Source organism: Portunus trituberculatus, chromosome 20, assembly GCF_017591435.1.
Source record: "Portunus trituberculatus isolate SZX2019 chromosome 20, ASM1759143v1, whole genome shotgun sequence".
Taxonomy (NCBI): Eukaryota; Metazoa; Arthropoda; class Malacostraca; order Decapoda; family Portunidae; genus Portunus; species Portunus trituberculatus.
In genome coordinates this window covers 1472016-1488490 of record NC_059274.1, presented here as the reverse complement: position 1 = coordinate 1488490, position 16475 = coordinate 1472016, and the positions used below count along the sequence as shown (strand labels likewise).

At 40.5% G+C, this 16475-nt stretch overlaps 3 protein-coding genes across 6 annotated transcripts in view; 2 read left to right on the top strand and 1 right to left on the bottom strand.

Moving 5' to 3' along the window:
• LOC123506680 (RNA-binding protein 33-like) overlaps positions 1-16475 on the bottom strand; it is a 37253-nt gene that overhangs the window by 13709 nt on the left and 7069 nt on the right. For 3 of the 4 annotated variants that reach the window (XR_006675483.1, XM_045258932.1, XM_045258933.1), the window contains exon 1: positions 2783-2940. The exons of the other annotated variant lie outside the window; for it this stretch is intronic. Coding sequence is in view for 2 of the 3 variants with exons in the window: in XM_045258932.1 (XP_045114867.1) it covers positions 2783-2790 (8 nt within the window). In the remaining variant the exon portion in view is untranslated. Of the gene's footprint in view, positions 1-2782; positions 2941-16475 lie in introns of those variants that run through there. 4 annotated transcript variants of the gene reach the window in all.
• Positions 4970-7161, top strand: LOC123506683 (meiotic recombination protein DMC1/LIM15 homolog). The gene is made up of 3 exons (XM_045258938.1): positions 4970-5259; positions 5920-6165; positions 6445-7161. Exons 1-3 carry the CDS (start codon positions 5038-5040, stop codon positions 7000-7002), a joined length of 1026 nt encoding a protein of 341 aa, XP_045114873.1. The 5' UTR covers positions 4970-5037; the 3' UTR covers positions 7003-7161.
• Positions 8537-15745, top strand: LOC123506681. The gene is made up of 4 exons (XM_045258935.1): positions 8537-8674; positions 9892-10756; positions 12225-12482; positions 12774-15745. Exons 2-4 carry the CDS (start codon positions 9892-9894, stop codon positions 13076-13078), a joined length of 1428 nt encoding a protein of 475 aa, XP_045114870.1. The 5' UTR covers positions 8537-8674; the 3' UTR covers positions 13079-15745.

The following is a 16475-nucleotide window of genomic DNA, read 5'->3' as shown; positions in this document are numbered from 1 at the left end:
TCTGGATTAACACTGAAATGAAAACACTGAATCGGTATTATTGCAGTTTCAACCAATACACATTCTCAGTCTAGATTACACTTTTATGAGCATTTCTAATGCTATTTTACCCATTTTGAACTTGCTTATCTTTCATCTGATCTAATGTATGAAAAGTTTCTTGACATTGTCACACCTCTTATAGATTTCTATGTACCACTAAAGCCTTCCAAACCCACTTTTAAAACCTTCAAGCCTCCCCACCAGTTAAACAAAGAGCGAAACAGATTATGGTCATCATACAAATTACAAAGGGCTACACATGGTCGTCGCTTCCCTCAAGCTCAAATTGCTTTAAATAATTTCAATCATGTTAATTCTCAATTCCGAAACTTCCACATTATTTCCCAAAAAGAACATGAAGAGGCTCTTGTAAAAAACTTGTGTCATAACCCTAAAGCTCTGCACCAGTATATGTGCAAGAAAAAAGTTTGTGCCCGTACAGTAGGTCCTTTAAAGTTAACAGATGGATCATTAACTACTGACTGTTATCAGATGGCTGAGTTATTTGCTGACAGTTTTGCCTCTGTTTTTGAGAACAAAAACTTGTATCCTGCTCCTCACCAACATAGCGACTCCCAAATAGCACATATTGACATACAACAGGAAGACATTCGTCAGAAACTCTCTCTACTAGACCCTAACTCCAGTATGGGCCGGATGGTATTCACCCTCAACTGTTAAAGTCTTGCCCAAATCTAACTTTTCCACTCTTTCTTATTTTTAAGAAGTCAATGTCAACAGGCATACTTCCTAGGAAGTGGAAAGTATCTCAAATTACCCCTATTTTCAAAAAAGGCTCCCGCCATCAGCCGTTAAACTATAGACCAATAAGCCTAACATCAGTGTGTTGCAAGACTCTTGAACGCATAGTGGTTGACGGTCTTACAGAATATCTTAATAGTAATGGCATTTTATCTACAGACCAGTTTGGCTTCAGGAGTGGGAGATCAACTGAGGACCAACTACTGCTTACTTACAACTCTATCACATCATGGCTAGACAGTGGATATACAGTAGACTTAATTCTGTTTGATTTTTCTAAAGCATTTGATGTTGTCAACCACACTATTCTCCTACAAAAACTTTCCTGTCTTGGCATCTCTGGTGTCCTCCTACAGTGGATCAAAGACTTCCTCACTCAGCGAACAATGTCTGTTTCTGTTACAGGCGTCCCAAGCAGTCACAGGTTAATCCCCAGTGGAGTACCCCAGGGTTCAGTTCTCGGTCCTTTACTTTTTATTATCTATGTAAACCACTTACCGTCTTACATAAAGAGTGATTGCAAAATATTTGCTGACGATCTAAAGATTTATCTGCCCATTCGTAACTTTATCTGCCCACACCACACACACACAGTTGTTGACATATCTAACTGCCAACGTGATATCAACTCTATATATAGAATATCAAACTCCTGGGGGCTTTCTTTAAATATAGATAAGTGTGTCACACTGAGATTCAACAGAGGCACTTTTCCAGAGCAAGACATAGGCCCATATAACACCTACTCACTCAATAGTACAGATATACAAAAGGTTAATGCCCACAAGGATCTTGGTGTACTGGTTGACACTTCTTTATGCTTCCACATGCACATAAAACTACAGTTAACAAGGCTGCAGGTCTGGCAGCAAATTTACTAAAAGCAACTATTTGTAGATCACAGAATTTTATGCTAAATCTGTTTATTACACATGTAAGACCACTACTAGAATACTGTTCATGCCTATGGAACACATGTTATCTTGGAGACCTAAAGATGCTAGAAAGTGTTCAGAGGTCGTGGACTCGACACATAGACGGAATGACTGGACTGTCCTACAAAGAGCGTTTGTTAGCTCTTGACCTCTACTCTGTACGTGGACGCCTTACTCGTGCTGACATAATAAAGTACTGGAAGATCTTCCACTCTGAGTGTTCTATCCCTCCCGAAGATTTATTCATCACACCACCACATGCACATACTCGTGGACACCGTTTTAAATTAGCTCACCAGTACAGTTCAGTGGATCTTAGATCTCAATTTTTCTCATTCCAGTGTGTCTGTTTATGGAATTCTTTGCCTGACCATGTTGTTGCTCTGAACTCACTGCCATCCTTCAAATCAGTCCTCCACAGTCATTTAGGCGACATTCTGTATGACTTTGTGGAGTAATATGCATACACACGTGCTGCTGTTTGCTGCACAATAATATATCCTGCATTTCTGAACAGTTTCAATGGGTACACATTCCAGTCCACTCACAGTTTGTTACAATCATCCAGTAATCTACATCTAAAGTTGACTGGCGTACCCATTTTCCTAATCTTCGTTGTATTTTTCTGGTTTGGGAGCTAAGGGTGGCTAACCAGGTGAGTATCGGAAAATGGGGTTAGGTTACGTTAAAACCCCACTTTCCTAGGAGGTCCCCAAGCTTGTTAGACATCGGAAAAAATAAATATCATAGGATATATTGGTTGAAACTGTAAATTTACCCACTGCATCACTTATCACCACAGATGGAAAAGCAAACGTTATTTTAATATCATCCAATGTAGTACAAACACACACACACAGCATAATATTCAAACCAACACTGGAAAACCACTACAACAACACTCCTAGCATACCAAAACAAATGAACTATAACGTAAAACACACTTAATATCAAAACACCCAAACGTCAGCCAACCAAGCATACGTCCGTTTAACACCAGCTCACCACATCTCTTCTCACCATTCTGGCCCTACAATACTCACTCTGCCATCTCTGCGAGGGGCACTGGCTCTCCTGGACACTATTTGGACCAAGGGGAAGTTACTAATAAGGGTGAAATAGGGTAAACATCACCGCCTTTCCCACGCCTACACTGTAAACAAGTCGCGACGGGCAATGATGGCCGGTAGTGAAGCCGTCCCTTATTTCATCTATTTTCTCTCCCAAAGGTGTTTTTGTGTTGTTATCTATCAAAAACGCTGTGATAAATTTGACTTGTTATTATTTTATAGAGAAATTTAACTTTGTGAGTTAGTTGGGTCTCTAAATTTAACCTTTAGTCTGTTTTTTTTCTAAAAAAGTATTGATGCTATTTTGAAATGCAAGTAATTGTATTATTATCATTATCATTCATTGAAAATTTCTGCTTTAGTTGTGATTTAACTGAACTTCTGAATTTAATTCCATACCTTATTCATTATTTTTCTTCTGTAAGGGAGTGATTATGGTTTTATTTGCCAAAAACGTAATAATAAATCTTACTTTCTCTTATTTAGTAGAGGAACTTTATTTTGAACCGTTTGATTGACTGATTGATGTATAGAGAAGGACGCTTGTTGAGTAAGCAGCTTTATACACACACGGCGCATTATTCAAACAGAGAAAAGAAAACTGCCAATATTTCATACCTACACACACAAGCTCAACAGATAACATCCTAAAAAAGAACGACGTACAGACAGCTCTAATTCCCTTTCCCCTTCTCTTTCTCATCCGTCAGGACAATATGAATAATGTCACACACTTGTGAATAAGCGCGCGCGTTGTAATTCACCTCGGTCGTCTGCTGGTCACCCACCCAGTCTTTCCCATTACGGAGCGAGCTCAGAGCTCATAGACCGATCTTCAGGTAGGACTGAGACCACAACACACACCGGGAAAGCGAGGCCACAACCCCTCGAGTTACATCCCGTACCTATTTACTGCTAGGTGAACAGGGGCCACACATGAATAAGCTTGCCCATTTGCCTTTCCGCTTCCCGGGACTCGAACCCGGCCCACTCGATTGTGAGTCGAGCGTGCTAACCACTACACTACGCGGTGTGTGTGTGTGTGTGTGTGATAATCATTCACCTCATCCTTTGTTCCGTCTTGCTTTCTCTCGACTTCCTCAAATGTCTGTCTGTTTTTAACTTTTATTTATTCTTCCGTTATTCTTTGCTCTTCTTCCACACTTATGAAATTACCTCAGTTTCCTTCACTACCATTTTTAAGGATGGAGGGAGGGGGGAGCGCCAACACTTCCCCGGTTCTCAGCTTCCTTGTGTCATAATCAAGTGTGTCGTCCGTCGGCTTGCTCCGCTGACAGCCGTCATTCGAACGGCGGCGGAGAGCGGCGACTGCCCATTCACTTCAGTCACTCACCGCCAGCTTATGTCTATGCATTCCTATTTTGTATACGGCATTCGTCTTTTTTTTTTTTTTGTCTTTCATTGTTATTGCTATTATTATTATTATTATTATTATTATTATTATTATTATTATTATTATTATTATTGTTATTACTATTATTATTATTTTTCTATAGTAGTACACAGGGCAGTGGTTCCACACGAGGTGGCCCATACAAGGCATTACATAATATTATAATAACCTGGGGGGGAGAGTGCAATACAACCTAGAAAACGACAACAACTGGCATCAAATAATTAATGTTAAAATATATATATATATATATATATATATATATATATATATATATATATATATATATATATATATATATATATATATATATATATATATATATATATATATATATATATATATATATATATTTTGTTATATATCTTAATGATATAGTTTTGTTAGCATCTTAATGAATAGATAAATAGATAAAATGACATTCCTTTAATTATCTATGCTCAGTATTACTACCTAAATAATTTCAACATAAGAATGGAACCCAAATATAGAACGGAAATACGTCAATACACATATAAAATTAATACAAAAGTAATATAAGCCAAAAAAAGTAACTACAATAAAAAAAATGAGTCCTTTCTACATTTTACAATCAATTGACAAATCTGATATAACAAGAAATAAATAAACAAATAAATAAAATAGACAAATAGATTAGAAAATATATAAATAATTAATTATTTGCAAATAGGTGAAATTAAATTTGAATAACAGAAGAACTGCAATCTCCAAAAAACACCAGACGAGCGCGATAACTGAACAGAGTGACACTGACCCTCTCTGTGGCTTTCCCTCGATAAAACCAGGCAAAAAGATGCAGGACCAGGCGTTAGATATGCAGGTGGAGGAGGAGGAGGATGATATTAGCTTTTTCACGGACATAGACGAACTGCAGGCCCACGGTATCAACGCAGCTGACATCAAGAAGCTGAAGAGCGCCGGGATTTGCACCGTGCGAGGTGTGCAGATGACGACCCGCCGCCGCCTCGGTGCCATCAAGGGACTGTCCGAGGCTAAGGTGGACAAAATCAAAGAGGTGTGTGCGCTTGTGGTTAAATGATATGCTCATATATATTATTGTTGTTGTTGTTGTTGTTGCTGTTATTATTATTATTATTGTTATTATTATTATTATTATTATTATTATGATTATTATTATTATTATTATGATTATTATTATTATTGTTATTATTATTATCATAATTATCATTATCATTCTTCTTCTTCTTCTTTTTCTTCTTCTTCTTCTTCTTATTATTATTATTATTATTATTATTATTATTATTGTCATCATCATCATCATCATCATCATCATCATCATCATCATCACTATCATCGTCATCATTATCATCATCACAGTTTTTGTTATACTAAAGTTTGATGAAATTATTAAGAGTTTGCAGTGTTTCTAGTGTTCTATCTTACATATAATTATTATCTATTTCTAGTACGAGTACTAAATTTCAGCGTCCTGCTGTATCACGGTTTGGTAAAGTGGTTACATGTTGTATTTCATCCCGTGACAATGAATGTTTAGAAAAGCCTATAGTGGTTCATCGCTTAGCGCTCTTTCTATCTTACATGTACATGTAATGCATTTAAGTTTCTATCTTAAGAATGTCGCCACTATGGAAACATTTCAAGTTATTCACAAAAGCATTTTTAGCATTTCTTTCTACCTGGTCTCGCACGGCAGGTGGCAGCCAAGGTGAGTGGCGGCGATGGATTCGTGACAGCGCTGGTGATGTGTGAGCGGCGGCGGCATGTGTTTCGCGTCAGCACGGGCTCCGCCGAGCTGGACAGCCTGCTCGGGGGCGGCATTGAGAGCATGGCCATCACGGAGGTGTTTGGAGAGTTCCGCACGGGCAAGACACAGCTGGCTCATACCCTCTGTGTCACTGCCCAGATCCCCAACGAGGCGGGCACCTACTCCGGGGGAAAGGTATACTGAAGGGTTGTGCTGTATACTGTAATCCTGTATTTGTTCTTTTCTTTTTCTCTACCAATACTTTCGCCTATTATTTTCTTCGTCTCTGCTTTCTTTTTTTTTTTTTTTTTTTTTTTTAGATATCTACGTCTATCCTTATTATGCCCATCACTGTTTAGCTACTTTTCTAGATTTCTCTCCTTACATTTTCCTTAATTCCTCGTCTTTCACTAATAACTACAAATGACTGTCATATTTTCAGCAAGACCTCGCCACTGTTCTCTTGTCTCGCAGGTAATCTTCATTGACACGGAGAACACATTCCGTCCTGACCGATTGCGAGCCATCGCCGACCGCTTCAACCTGGAGCAGGAGGCGGTACTGGAAAATGTGCTCTACACACGAGCCTTCACCTCGGAGCATCAGTTCGAGATTCTAGACCACGTGGCGGCGCAATTTCACGAGGAGCCAGGTATCTTCAAGCTCCTGATCATTGACTCCATCATGGCACTGTTCCGCGTGGACTTCAGCGGCCGCGGAGAGCTGGCGGATCGACAGCAGCGTCTCGCCCAGTACCTGTCCCGCCTGCAGAAAGTAAGCGAGGAGTATAACGTGTCCGTTTATATCACTAACCAAATGACAGCAGATCCCGGAGCCGCAATGTCCTTCCAAGCAGACCCCAAGAAACCTATAGGCGGTCATATCCTCGCCCATGCCTCTACCACGCGCGTCTCGCTCCGCAAAGGGCGTGGTGAGACTCGAATAGCCAAGATCTTTGACAGTCCCGAACTGCCGGAGAATGAAGCCACCTTCGCCATCACTCCCGGTGGTGTTGCGGACGCCAAGGAGTGAAGCTGCTCAGTGGTGACTTGCGTGTTTTGACGACGAGCGTAGTTTTGAATGTCCATTCTGTTTCACTGCTTGTGTTAGGATATCTCTTTGACTACGGTAGTGGAGGGACACCCGTCAGGTACCATATTATTAGGTCTGATGTTGATTTTTTTTTTGTTAATTTGTAATTCATCTTGTATTTTACAGTTTTACTGAAATACATAATAGTATTCATGTTATGTTTTTTTTATACCCGACATTTAAATTCTTGTATTGACGTAAAGGAGTGCGGCCTAGCGCACACATCCTATATCATAAACATGTGCATGGCGTTCCCAGCCACCTCTACTCAAACACACACACACACACACACACACACACACACAGCATTCCAGTCCAGTAAATTACGTGGCTGGAATGTCAGATATCAAATGTGGTGACTATGCTTTCACTGCTTATTAATCTGTCAGATCTGCACTGCCAAGCTGATTCAAGCATCATCATCATCATCTGCAGAGCCAAGTAAACACCATAGTACTGCCTACACAAGTTCCTTATGATGGGAGGCAAATATATCAGACCATATACCACGGTCACAAATTACCAAACCCTGCTGAAACCTTAATGGATAGTTCAATACGTGAAGATCTAATAGTAATGCTATTTCGGAACACACCAAACACGGGCATTGAACCACCGCCTTCATCAGAGGAATGAATGACTAAAAGGATATGTATAAAAAAAAAAAAAAAAAACAGGAATGTGATGCATTATACGAGACATCAAGGTGACGTGCTGGTCAGGCATTGCCGCGATGGATGGTGGCTCGCTCAGAAAGGAGCTCACGTACAGCGGGAGGGGCCAGACTTATGATAGTGTTATCTGTAATTTAAGGAGGAAGCCACAGCTCTATAAGTAGCACGAGAGAAACGGTGGCCCATTCATCCCATTCAGCCCACGTCTGGAGGTGTGCCCAGGGCGGAGTAGCCTTGAGGTAGTACAGAGCAGGCTGACCATTGGACGCCGCGCCCGTGACGTAGCTGCCTGTGCACCTAATGAATGAAATTATGGCGAGGCTCGCTGGCTAGCCCTTCACTTGCCCTGGCACTGTGTCTCATCCCCTCAGAGGAACTATTTAACGGTTGTTATCCTTCAAGTACAATTTCATATAATGTATAAGCTGCTGACGAGACAGAAAATCAGTTTCATCTTTTGCTTAGTCAGTATCAAACAAATAAAAATTGATGAATATCGACGTTTCTGGCCAAATTACTTACATTAACAATAAATGACTCCATAATTATATAATAAACTATTACTATGGACTCGTTCAATACTGTTTTAATTGACAAGTAAGTGGCAGGTGGCATAATTTACAAGACAGTGCAACAGGTGGTACAGGGATGATCCACAGGCGTGCTTGCTATTCTATCACGTTACATAAACACGTGTTTGCAAGAAAGGACAAGGATAGCATATGCAGACTATTAACAGTGCTAATAACGCAGTAATTCACCAGTCCCCGAGGAGGGATGGCCAGACGCAGGGTGGGCAAGGTGGGCATGGGGGCAGCGAGTCTCGGTGTAATTATGGCGAGATGTCTTGTGTTGGTGTGGAGTGAATGCCTCTCAAACATGACGAGTTTACCGCTAAAATGGATTAAAAAGGGAAAATATTAACTACCAGGACGAAGGTAAGGGGCGTGAAGCACAGGGGCAATGATAAGAAGCAGGTGCAGGACAAGTGTGTCAGAATAGCAGGTAGTGCAGGGATTGGTCTCGGCAGCTTCGGGGCGCCAAGGAGCAGGTGGTTTGGCGTTATAGGAAAGGGCTATTTTGGCAGGTGAAATCAACGGGGCTTTGTGTTGGATAGGGATACCTGAGGGATAAATTCGTGGGCAGGATACACAGGTGGGCGGGGCGGAGCGGGGGAGAGGCACGGGAAGGGGCGGGATGCATACCTGCCTGATTTACCTGGTCTGGCACCCTCTCCTACCTCCCCAGATGATCGTTTTCGAATACTTTGACAAACGCTGGCTTCGAAGTACCGAGGGATAGTGAATGAGTGATATAAGAATGCTGGGAGACAATAATGTTGGCGATGTAACTATTAATTGCATGGATAAATATGAGAGATACAAGGAGACTATTCTGCTGAAGGTCGTTTTAGTTAGTTGAAGGTTTTCCAATGCTAAATATGGTCTGTTTTCAGTGTCTCTTTCATTGAGATTTTTATGACTGTCTGTGTAATAATAATTTACTGGATATCCATATTGGAAGGTAACCTTTCAGGTGATTTGAATGCATTGTCTGAAATTATATATGAACTACCCTTGGATAATATAAGAAGTGAAATTCTAATGACAGGTAATCCACAGCCATTCCCATAAATTACCTTGATGAAGTATGAGTTATGAAAAATTTGTATTGGAAAACTGTGCTAGATTTGAGTTACTAGCATTACATACAATAGTTAAATGCTACAGATGTAATGATGTAAATGCAATAATTTGTAGAAAGTCAAGGTTGAAGAATGAAAACAACTCAGGAATTTAGAGGTTAATTCAACTGCTAAGGTATTTTATACTATGGTAGAAAATAATGTCTGCCAGAAAATGATGACTGTTAATGATGGAAAATACTGTGTTTATCACATAAATGCTTATTGAAAATTGATGTCTCTTACAATGCTCTAACACAAAAAAAGTATAATATTTCTGTGACAAATATTTGAAGAACACCACCATGATCTAAATAAGCACAATCTATTTTTTGTGTATCTATCATGAAGCAGCAAGTATATTGCAGCCGACCAACATTCCCGTAACATAATGAAGTGTATTAACAAAGTTCTTGCTTCTAAAAAAACTAACATTTTTGACTGTTCTTCTAATAGCTTTGGTTATTTCAGATGGTAGGAAGAGGGTGGTGGGTGCTGGTGTGGACCGTGTGTGCTGGCTGGACAGTGTGTTTAGTGTGTGGGGGGTTGACCTGCCAGCCTGGGCAGGAGTTCTTCAGTGGCCGGCACGGGCAGTGTGTGCCATGTACACGTTGCCATGACCCTCAGGTGGTCATGATACCCTGCTACGTGTTCCAGGATGCAGTGTGTGCCCCAGTGGCGCAGATTGTCCCAAACTGGTCGCAGCCCGGTCAGCCCCAGCCCCCCATCACCCTCTCCACGTCACCCCCTCCACACACCAGGGATGCCCGCACCCGTGGCAGACACAAGGTTGGCATTCCAAGTGACAGAAGTGAGTCAGAAACAATGTCTGACATTCAGGGAAAATCTCACAGCAATAAATCTGCTCCTAGAAAAAATAATATCCGTGCCCAGGACGGTACCACACTTCTGGCCAGAAATGACTCGAAGAAAAACAGTAAGAAACACCCTCGGCACAACCACCACCATAGACACAGGCAGGACCTCAGGCCTCAGAACCGGTCTATTGAGTCACAGACTGAGGAGTCCAAGGTGAATAGTGTAATCCTTCATGAAAAGAGTGGTGCTAATGATGCTCTGGACCAGCCGCCCATCAATGACAACACAGGCATTCTGAGCAGAAACAGTGATGATATTGAGTCAGCAGTCAGAGATGACAGTATTGTTGCTAATAGTATTGATAAGACAGAGGAAAGTGACTTGGAGCAGCCTGAGGATGGAAGTTGGAAAGAAACGTTTTTCTTTGCCATCATCATCATTATCAGCATCTGCCTCGTTGTGGTCACCATTGTCACACTGAGTCACTCGAGGAATATTCTAACACGCCGGAAGCTGAGTAAGTACTCTAACTGTTTGTCTTCAAAGTAATATAGTGAAATTGTGTGAATGTCACGAATGATGGTCAATGATGCACTTATATCTTGTAGTGTCACTCACTGAACCAAGACATTATTTGAGGAAAGAAACTTGCATGTATTTCTTGTTTATTGAATCTTATAAAAATAGAAGAGTGTGTGTTCTGAAATTGGAAAAAAGATCTATAATCTAAACCTGGTCTCAGGAATTTCAGGTAATGAATTTTAACCTAAATAACCCTTCTTTTAATTACTTAGGTCATTTTCTGATGTTAATTTGTTGTTGAGCTTTATATTTAATAGCTTAGCTGTACCTTCACCTGGCCATCATGTATGGAGTACTTGAATCCCACCATATACTGCCTTAAACACTTTGTCATTTGTTGAGTGGTTTAAAGTTACCTACATGTCACCATGATACCCAGGTTCTAGATGGTTACACCCAAGATGAGCTTCAGGGGTGATATGGGCCCTAATATAGGTACCACTATAGATAAAATTGCCTGCACCACTAATGGGTGGAACCTGAACAGTGCTTCCTATACACTCTTCAAGTGTGCCTACAGGCGATATAGGCCTTGTCGTAAAAAAAAAAAAAAAAAAAAAAAAATACGTAATGTGTAGTGACAGGCTGGTCAAGGCTCACTAAAAGTCACTCAGGCTTTTGTGATCATTTTGGCCTGCTTTGTGATGTGCCAAGTGTGTGCGTCAGTGAGGACTTAGGCCTCACTGAGTGCTGCTTCTCCTGTTTTGTGTTTTCTTCACTCATCCTCTTTTTGTTTCCTTTTTTACTGTTTTCGTCCTCATCCTTCTTTTTCTCTTACTTTCATGTTCCTTCTTTTTTTCCTCTTATTTTCAGTTTGCTTTCTTTCTCCTCTTCATTGTATATTCCTATTACCTTTTCTTCTCTTCTGCCTGAAATAATTTTGTCAAGGTTTTGCATGATGCATCAAAGAGGACCTGCCACCTGTTTTTTTATCATGCCATGTCATGATGCATCTACCTTGCTCATGTAGTGCTGCTTAGTGCTACTTGTATTAATGCATATACAAACAGAAAGTATAATTAGACTAGTCAAGCAACATGTGAGATCTTAGTTTAGTCATCAATAGTACTTCTTTATATAAACCCCAATTTTGGCATATTTACATCTAGCTACATCTGGAGTGTGTGGTGGCAAGACAGTCTTGGTCTGATTGATTGTATGTCATCATTGTTATTTTGTGTAATCCCTGGCCATTCCTTTTCATGGTAATCTTTTGAATCAATTTCTTTATTATGATACTCATTAGAGGCACTGCATATATCATTAGTACTTTTTACAGTTAGCTTTGATAACTTTTTTTGCCAGCTCTTATTATATTAAATCCTTTTGTCTTGAATGTTGTTAGGACCAATCATACAATTGCTTACTTATAATTTTTGAATGACACACTTATACATTTCCAGAAAGAGTATATGATGGAGTTCCATCTGAAAGCACTGGGGAGGCAAGAGTAATGCAGCAGCTACTGCCATCAGCACATAATGGCACAACCCCTGTGGTGGCCACCAGGGGCACTGTGACTTACATCAGGGCCACCTCAGCCAACTCCACTCCCTCCTCCCCCACCATCACCACCACCACCGCTGCCATGAGTCTGGAAACTCAGCGAACATCTGGTCAAGTCTACCCAATAAATCCTTTCACCATGGACAGATTACTAGGTGAGGCCACACACTTTAAGACATCATGAAGGCCTCACTTCATCATTATTTGCTGCATAGATCTTCCCTCATCTTGCATACATTTACTTTATGATTCCATAGGTATTGCACAGTATTTCCACTGTACTAAATAAGATAAATGATCTAAGATAACAAGCACCAACACTCCCTTCGATCACTTCCAGGCTGTTTGATGCTACTTGTCTTCACTAACCACTACCTTTTATTAGTTTTGGCTCACACATCAAATCTTCCAATTATTTGATTGGTTTTTCCAAACTGACTTTGCAGAACAGCGTAGAGTGCTGGGCCCTGCTTCATCTGTGGACACCAATCTGTACATTGAAAGTTGGCAGCAGCAGGACAGCCAGCCTGCAGGACACATGGCCCTTGTCACACCTGGCCAGTGCATACCCCTGCCTCTGCGAGGGTCGGTGTCTGCCTGCCCCAGTCCTGCACCTGTTCGGAGCTACCGCACTGGACCAGCCTCAGCTTCAGCGAGTCCCACAGTCTCCATCAGAGGACTAAACATCACCCGAGGACATGTGCGTGGAGGCCTGGCAGTGTCAGGAGGTGGGGGAGGAGGGTGTTCTTGAGGGAGGGTTCCTTTGTGACTGTGGGAACCTGTTGACTCAAGACATTCTTGGGATCAGCTCCCTTAAGTGCTGGCTCACTCCCATGCATTTACTGTGAAGGTGCTACAATGTGGTGATGACGCAGCATGTGACAGTGGCATGCTGGCCGCTGCGCGCTGAACACATGCATGTCCCTGTGCCATGCTTGTATAAGTTTAGCAATGCATTGTAAACTTGTTAAGGAAGAATGGTTCTTGCAAAGTGATGTTTGAACCAATAATTTTTTTCCTGCTTATTATAACATCAGCACTGGAAAGACAAGCAAAGTAATAATACATTCCATCTCATTAAGATTTTGATATATTGTACAATACATGATTAGTTTAATGAACTTTTGTAATTCTGTATATATGTATACTACTATATTTATGAGATGTATATAGACAACAAATTTGTGTGCCAGTCTTTTGATAATTCATTGAATGAAAACATGTTTACAATCAGCTCAAGTTGAAGGCTAGCTCTGTGCTGCTCAAGAGTCAGTTTGTAGGTAAACCTCAGAGGAAAACAGCTCGTCCTGAGAGTCAGAATGAACATGTATGACTTCTTACTGACTTTAATGGGTATACATGTTCTTAGTGCCATATTGGGTGTTCCCAAGCTGACATTGTGTGCCATAATGTTTTAGTGAAGTGTTGGAAGGTGCTTAATGTAACATAAACAAGAGTAATGTTAATGAACAAAATCTTCAAAGGAGATATTTCTTCTCATCCACTTTGACATCTACGTACACCTGATATTCACCCGGTAATGAAGATGAGGCTACTGGCTGAGGTGTGCTACAACACACAGACCGTCTGTGTTTGGCGTCTGCCTCCAGGATGTGTACACACTGCCATTACCATGACTAAAATGCAACCCGTTATTTATGAAAATTCACACTATCATCATCATCATCATCATCATCATCATCAAAATCATCATCATTGTTATCACTGTCATCATCATCATCATCATCATTGTAAATTTCAGAGGCCAGCCTGTTGTCAACTGGTGGCAGCTCCTAAAGCAGCTTTCCTGGTCTGCTCTCAAGACCTCACATCTTTGGTATACACTACCTGCAACTGTTGCTTTTCTCTGGAAAATAATTAACATACTTCATCCAGTTATTTTTATCACTTCTGCATTGCTAAACTAATGTAATCTTCTCATCCTCATCACCTCACCCATGACTTACTCCCAAGTCTGCCCATTAACACCTTACCCTTGGGGCGCCACTCACTAGCTTAGCTCATCCACATCACCGTGCCTCAGCTCACCTTGGCCTCTTGACTTGCATCACTCCCACACGCAGTGTAGTTCATATTTCGTGAGGCAGGGAACTTGTTTTATGAAAATGTATCTCTATGAACTTATTCCATCCTTTCACAACTCTTGTCCGAGAGTTTAAAGAAAAGTTTCCAGTGATGTTGAGTATGAATTGAGTAGAACGCATTTATATGTTGACATCTTATGATGATATTTAGTCTGAGAGATGGATGTTTGTCGGTATACATCTGATGTGCAGCTATGCTTTCTTCCAAGTTACTTGTGATGCTGATGTGAAGCAACTTGCTGCCTCAAATATCAACACTGAAGGTTGTATGTACTTAAAGCCCTTTGAAAACTCCAGCCTTGAAAATAATGTTGATGTTACAAGTATTTTTCTACCTTGATACTATATATATATTTTTTTTCAGTAGTCGTTCAGTCATAGCACTTAAGATAGAATTTTTATATGAATCTTAGGCAATAATGTCTTTATTTACTGAGGGAGAGAATTTGCTCATTAAATGTAATCAAATTACCTGGTTTAAGTATGCTACATGATGTTACATTCCCTAGTCACATGTACCTCTAGAAGTAGACACTGATTACTGTAGTAGATTCAAGAGAACTTCACCTAATTAATTTTTGTACTTAGGTAAGAAAATATTTTGGCTATTAACAAATCTGTATGGAAAACTCAGTATGTATTTTGATGACAAAGTATTATATTTGTATTGACTGACAAGTATTAGAGGCATAAAAGTGTTATTGGCTCCCAGCACTGCTCTTCCCTCCCCTCCTCAACTCTGAAGCAAGCTTGTACCACACAGCTGTATGTCTGTGGCGTGTTCTGGGGCCAGCTGTTCTGGGGCTGAAAGTAAATTTTTGCAGTGGGTGATGTTCAGTCATCAGAACAAAAAGTGGGAGTACACTTTCAAACAAGGGAAGTATTGGCAAATCCCTTCTAAATTTGAGTGTGCACGGAAGATTACATTTGTAACCCATGCAGTGAGGTGGGGCAGGGTGGGTGGTGGTGACACCTGGCATGGGTGCTCTGGTCATCCTCTTAGTGAGGACAGGGTGAAAGAAATCTTGGTAAGCTACACATGATTACCAAGACCTGTGAAAATGTATGGTATTCTCCATGTAATTAGCCGTTTTGTTCTATCATTGATAAATCATTGCTCATATTTATTAATTTGATTTTTTTGCATGCAGCAAAATCCAAACACTTATGTTCAGTGACAAACTTTTCTTTTTATGTGTATCCTATACTTGTTATCTGGATTAAACTTACATATCACTTATATGCAATAACTTGAATCTCACAACTGAACTTGTATTTTTCTTAAAATGTAAGAATAAAGTTTTTTATTTCAATGTTCAGAATGTCTCAGTCCAGTACTGATCAAGGGGTTGTTATAAATACAATGTATTTTCTATGGGGTCAACGACTTCAACCAATGAATTCAATATGTATCAGTGAGTCAGGAAACAGACACTTGTAACAGCTCCTTAAGGAAAGGTACAGAACAATTAGGACATTAAGACAACTAATGAGCTCATAAAGTCATAAATAATAACATCAAGGCTTCACGATACAAAAGTAGTAACACTATCTCATTATAAATGTGTTTGTACATGGTCTTATCTTCCACTTCCTCATTAAGTTCCCTGCTCAATGTGTGTGTGTGTGTGTGTGCGCTGGGATACGGCGTAGTGGTGGTGATGGATCTTGCACCTGGCCACCACCATTCCACCACACGCCACAGCCCAATCATGGTGAGTGTTCCTCTGCTAAGTCCACACTCACTCTCTCACGACCATGCACTCACCACACACTCACACCTTCACTGAACACTAGTACACTCACCACTCACGAACCACACGCTCGTTACTCACTCATCACTCCTAATTACTTATGTGTTTCAAACTTAATGCAATGAATTGTAGGCAGAAGTATGTTACTTTTTTTTTTTTTAATTCACGTAACACACACACACACACACACACTCTCTCTCTCTCTCTCTCTCTCTCTCTCTCTCTCTCTCTCTCTCTCTCTCTCTCTCTCTCTCTGAATACATCGAAACACTCACGCGTCATATAACTC